Below are 5,399 nucleotides of genomic sequence, written 5' to 3' on the forward strand. Positions count from 1 at the left end.
TGTACCAATATTTTCTACGGAAATTGGCAATGGCTCCTAGGTGCATATGCACCCATTGTCTACGCAATACATGAGTGCGAGCTATGGATATAGCATTATAGGTGGAATAGAATATGATGGTGGGGGTTGTATGGAGAAGACAAAAAAAAGTGTCACATTGACGAGGCTAATCAATGAGCTATGGAGATACCCATCAATTGATGTCAATATAAGGAGTATGGATTGTCATGCAATAAATGCACTAGAGCTATAAGTGAATGAAAGATCAAAAGAAAATTAAGTGGATGTGCATCCAACTTGCTTGCTCATGAAAACCTAGGGCAATTTGAGAAAGCCCATCATTGAAAGTCACATTTGACAATATTTGGGCTTTAGGCGAACAACTATTTTTCTTCCTTAAATATAACTTTATAAGGGATATGCTAGAGATGCTCTATGGTAGAGAATGTCCTAGCACGCTCTAAGAAGTCATTTGTTAACATGGTACAATTGTAGATGCTCCTATACACGCACACATTCATCTCTATAAAACACGCACGTAAACACGTCATGAGATTCATGAAGTCACCATAAGCGCCATAGTCGATGGGAAAGTTTCCTTTCACAGAACGAACATTGTCGAAAAGTCTGACACAAATCTAGAAAAGTGCGCGCACCAATGCCAACTTTATTGCTTAAACTATGATGGGTTGGTTCCACCACAAGAAATCTGATCATCAAAGCTAAGCTCAGTTCGACGCTCTAATGAGTCAAATGGTGCTTCACCTCATAAAACGACTTCTAGAGTCTAGACTACTAATCTCTTCCTATCTCTCCCTAATAATAAAGTACAGATTGACTTTGTCGGGTTCACCGTCACAATACGCTTTCTTTTCATGTTATAATACACTTTTACGATTTGTATAGACAAAATCATAATATAAACGAGGTGATACTAATCTTATGTTGCACGATTGTTCAAAAAAATATCGTACGTCGACAGTGGCTGGCTTCTTCGCTTGATCCGTTTATGGCACATCCTCAGCTGGGCCTGTCTAGCCCCATGGGCGGGCTACACCCACACACAAAAGACAGCCCATTAATCCTAACGCTGGTGCCGTGTGCTGCTCCTATACGGTGCAATCATCGTATTGGATTAGTACCAGATTAGGCTAGCTTATGTACTATATATACTAGTATACATGTACGTACAAATGTACACATTGACTTCCCTCGTCCGATTGGTGCATTGCACAACAACCAGCTCAAAACTCCGTCCCAAATCCCTCTGCGATGACGCGATTAGTACGCGCGCTACCGATGCTTATGGACCGGCTGCCAAGGCGGCTGAGACAGCCAGCTACATGCATGGATGGACGACAACAGCAGCAAGCATGTGGATTTTTCCAGCATTGACATCTGTGGATGGTTCTAGAGAACAACAGTAGCTTGGCTGGTACTGATTATCTGTCGATGGTTTCGGAGAACAACAGTAGCTTCGCTGGTACTATAGCTAGAACTGTAGCAGTGAGTCCGAGCACTTCCAATCATTGGATGGACTCTATCAATGGTTCAGGTTGCTTCTTGGTCGTGAGATTTAAAATTTCAAAACTGGTACATTATATAGTAGTATAGATACTACTACCGCCGCTGTCGGCCAGAAGGTTTCCCTGGACAAGCTTCCATCCCGTCACCAACCAGGCCAGCCACCAACACCTCCGAGCACGGACGCCGGAGATCTAGAGCAGCCGATGAAGAGAACCGCATGCTATGATAGTCCGCCTCAGATCTGACGAAAGGGGCACCGGGAACCACCTGACGCCACGACCGTCGTCCACTGAGACCTTCTGCCCAAGCAGCCAAGGAAATCTGGCCGACCGATCCGACAAACGCCCACCACCGGCAGAAGGACGCCGCCCTGCCACGTCCTATGTCGCCGACTGCCGAGTGAAGAGAAATGAACCTTGCCAGCACTGGCGTGGGCCGAGCTTTGCCTGGCCGCACCCTCTGGTGGCGGCAAGGGAGAGGGGAGAGAGAATTGTTGTTGAACTACTAGAATTTTTATGACCTGTTGTAACGCACGGGCATATTTGCTAGTTTCTCAAATAAGTTAAACACTTGTTGTGAACTGCAATATTACTCAGATGACTTAATGCGTTTCTCTTCATGTTTCGTCGCCCGTGGCGACGGGCGGGTTGATAATAATTCAAAACCACACTTGACTTCGATCTCACAGCTTACTTTCATTCAAATGACGAGGCGTCTAATTTACTCATCACCACAACTGCACAACACGTGCAGAGGCACAGCTAGCTAGGGCGGCACCTTATCGCAAGGCGCGTCGCCTGCAGACAGGTGGAGCGGCGGGACGCCGATGGTGACCGGAAAGCAGCGGAACGCGGTGACGCCGCCGTGACTGTAGGTGAACCCGGAGATCTGGGTCTGGAGGATGCCACGAAGGTGCACGGCAGCCTCTTTGATCTCCTGGCCTGCAGACGTCGTCCCATTCCTGCTGCGAGGACGCATCCTCTCGGCGAACTCGCTGGGTACCTCATCCGGCACCACGAGGTCCCCCCTCACCAGCGTCTGCCGCGCCGTTGTCGGCCCCACCACGATGCCGTGGATGGTGCCATTCGGAACGCTCAACCAGGTGATCGCCTTGCCGCTCCTGTCGAGGAGGCTCATGTTGACGTTGCTATACTGGACGCCGACGCGGCCGCTTGGGTTGTACGACAGCAGGTTCAGAGAGATGCTCACTGTAACCGGTGCCGGCGGCAAGCCCTTCACGGACACGGAGACGGACGAATTGGCGACTTCGATGGTGATCGGCTCAGAGCGGAGGGACACGGTGACAGCCCTGGCAATGACCGCCACGGTGACCGCGGTCACCAGGGCTGCCGCCGTGTACCGGGCCACATCGATCAACCACCGGACTCTTGTGTCCTCGCCGTCGTCGTTGCTGTCGCCGTTACTATCACCCATGAATTGGAGATTGGATGTATTCTTGTAGTCGTGCATAGAGTGGCTATTGCTTAATCGGCCGGACTTGCTAGCTATTCCATGGATGGATGGATGCATATATATTGATATGATAGCAGGTGCCTTGCTACATAGTATACACATGTTAAAGTGAAACTTGCACTAGCCAGTTATTTAGAGTCGGATGGAAGCAACCTCAAGGTGCAAGCTATCTCCAGAAAAGGAAAAGGATTGCCTAAGATTCGACACTCCGTTTATCCATGTAAACTAGTACTACTTTGCTTTGGCTAATTTTTTCCTCGGCCACTTTACTTTGGTTGACCTAAACACCCTACTATATCCAGTCTCACCCCACGCCCCCCCCCCCCCCCCGACTTTTAAAAAGACAAAATTGTGTCTACTAAGCTCAAATATATCCCATATGCTGCTGTTGTGGTCACTACTAAGGAAATGACTCATGGTAAAAAAAAACTAAGGAAATGGCTATGCGTGATGGACTGATATTCACAAACTCCTTAGGTTTCCCCGTGGGAAAGTTGAGTCCGATTATTTGATTGTTGTAGACAACTGTACTGGACATACAAGATTATAGTATGTTACTGCAGCAATCATTGCGGAATGTGTGGATATGGCTTTGTTGATTAGGAAGGTCATTTTTAAACGGCGGATGTGATAGCTAATTACGGTTGTTGTAGTAAGTCTTCTTTTAGTTAGACGGATGAACCACGGCCCAGGTGTATCTGATTTCCAGACTCGTGGATGATGTAATGCTTGTTTAAATTCAATAGAGATAGCCATGATGGCCATTCCTCAAAAGAAAAGCTCAAATAATCTGAAGAAAGTCATGATGTCAATTACCAAGCATATGCCTGCAAATATTGGCCACAAAAATATAAGTATTTACGATGTGTGCAAAAATTAAAAGTAAACATGTTACTTTTCTTGCAGATTGGTTACAAAAAAATGGTTATATTTTTAAAAACACACTCTACGGCTAGTCCTGTGTACGAACCTGGCTAGCTAGTGATGCAGTGCAGGTGCAGCTAATTAAACTTGTGAGTCGAGCTATATATTCCGTTTCCATAGATTTGTCTACAATTCATACCGTAACGTGCCCACATGTGTGAAAGCTAAAGTGAAAGTTGTACTTAGACTCTCGGAGGAAGCTACCTCGAGCGTACTTAATTACTAGTATTTAGATGGAAGATATCTTGAGAAAAAGACGAGCGTCTAGCTAACTCGTACTCGTTTGAACAAAAGTCTAACTATGAATGCTAATATTAGGACCTTGATCCAGCGGTAACATCATAGAAATCGTGTGCAAATATCTAGAATTTTCACAGGCCAAAGACCTTGAAGTGACAAGGCAACTCAGAGTTGCATATATCGAGATATGATCATAGGAATTTTGGGCTTTCGGCATGTAAAAACATGCTAGAGCACTTTTGCGATTATTACTTGTAGCTCACGCTTCTGCCTGTTGCAAAGATAGTTGTAGCAAAATGTAAAAAGAAATGTATTCTCCATATCGATCGCTTTACCCTCCGAGGCCGAGGGGATATGATATATCGATCTATGCCTAGCTTGTCAGTCATAACTCCTAATATGCTCATAGCTAACCAACACTAGCGCAAGGTGGAGAAGCTAGCTAGCAATGGCGAAAGCCCCAGTTCATCCTCGCGGATGGAGAACTAAGCGCTATATCCTCGCCGCCCTCATGGTAACCCTTGCCGTGACCGCCGTCGTCATCGCCGTCTCCGCGGTCCTCAGACCCGCGAGGATTGTCTTCTCCGTCACTGGCGCCGTCGCCGGCAAGCTCGACCGTAAAAGCAAGACGAGGCAGCTGAACCTCACCCTCTCCGCCAACAACACCAGCCACCGCGCCGGGGTGAAGTACAGCAGCGTCATCGTGTACCTGCAGTTCAAGTCCAACGGCACGGAGTACAAACTGGGGGCCGGGCCCGCATCGCCGCCCTGGCACTGGCAGCCGCCGGGGGCTACGGTGAGCATGAGCCAGTCGGGTACCCTGTTCGGCACGGCCTTAGACATAGGCCCCTCCGGCAGGGCTCCGGCGATCGGCGTGCTGGTGCTGGCCGTGGTGAAGTACAGGGTCGGGCCGGCTGCCTACACGAGGCCTTACGACGTCAGGGTGGTGTGCGACGCCGTCGATTACGTCGGCGATCGGAATATTAGCTTTCCTATAGCCTGTAATGCCTGACATGTCAATGCACGTACTAGCTGCTACTTCGATGGGTGCATTATGTCTTTGCGCTTCTTCTTTTCTCTCTCTTTGCATCGTGTCTAGCAGGTTAATTAGATGATTGTTATTAACATGTGGGGTGGTGGTGGGTCGAGTGCTCAGCTTGTGGGATGTCGCTGTTCCATTTTCTGTTTCTTGTGGTGTTGCAAAACAAACTATCTTAATGAATATGCATTGTTAT

General features: G+C 47.8%; 1 protein-coding gene across 1 annotated transcript; it reads right to left on the minus strand.

Annotated features, from left to right (window-relative positions):
- Window positions 1-2,122: 2,122 nt before the first annotated feature.
- Window positions 2,123-3,070, minus strand: LOC125523334. Its single transcript, XM_048688382.1, has one exon. The coding sequence runs from the start codon at window positions 3,055-3,057 to the stop codon at window positions 2,293-2,295; it is 765 nt and encodes a 254-aa protein (XP_048544339.1). The 5' UTR covers window positions 3,058-3,070; the 3' UTR covers window positions 2,123-2,292.
- Between the last annotated feature and the right edge of the window lie 2,329 nt (window positions 3,071-5,399).

The sequence above is a fragment of the Triticum urartu genome, chromosome 7 (assembly GCF_003073215.2).
Source record: "Triticum urartu cultivar G1812 chromosome 7, Tu2.1, whole genome shotgun sequence".
NCBI classification, from domain to species: Eukaryota; Viridiplantae; Streptophyta; class Magnoliopsida; order Poales; family Poaceae; genus Triticum; species Triticum urartu.

Excerpts from the sequence above, each read along its gene's own strand:
- LOC125523334 (XM_048688382.1), bottom strand. The coding sequence starts at position 3,057 with ATGCATCCATCCATCCATGGAATAGCTAGCAAGTCCGGCCGATTAAGC.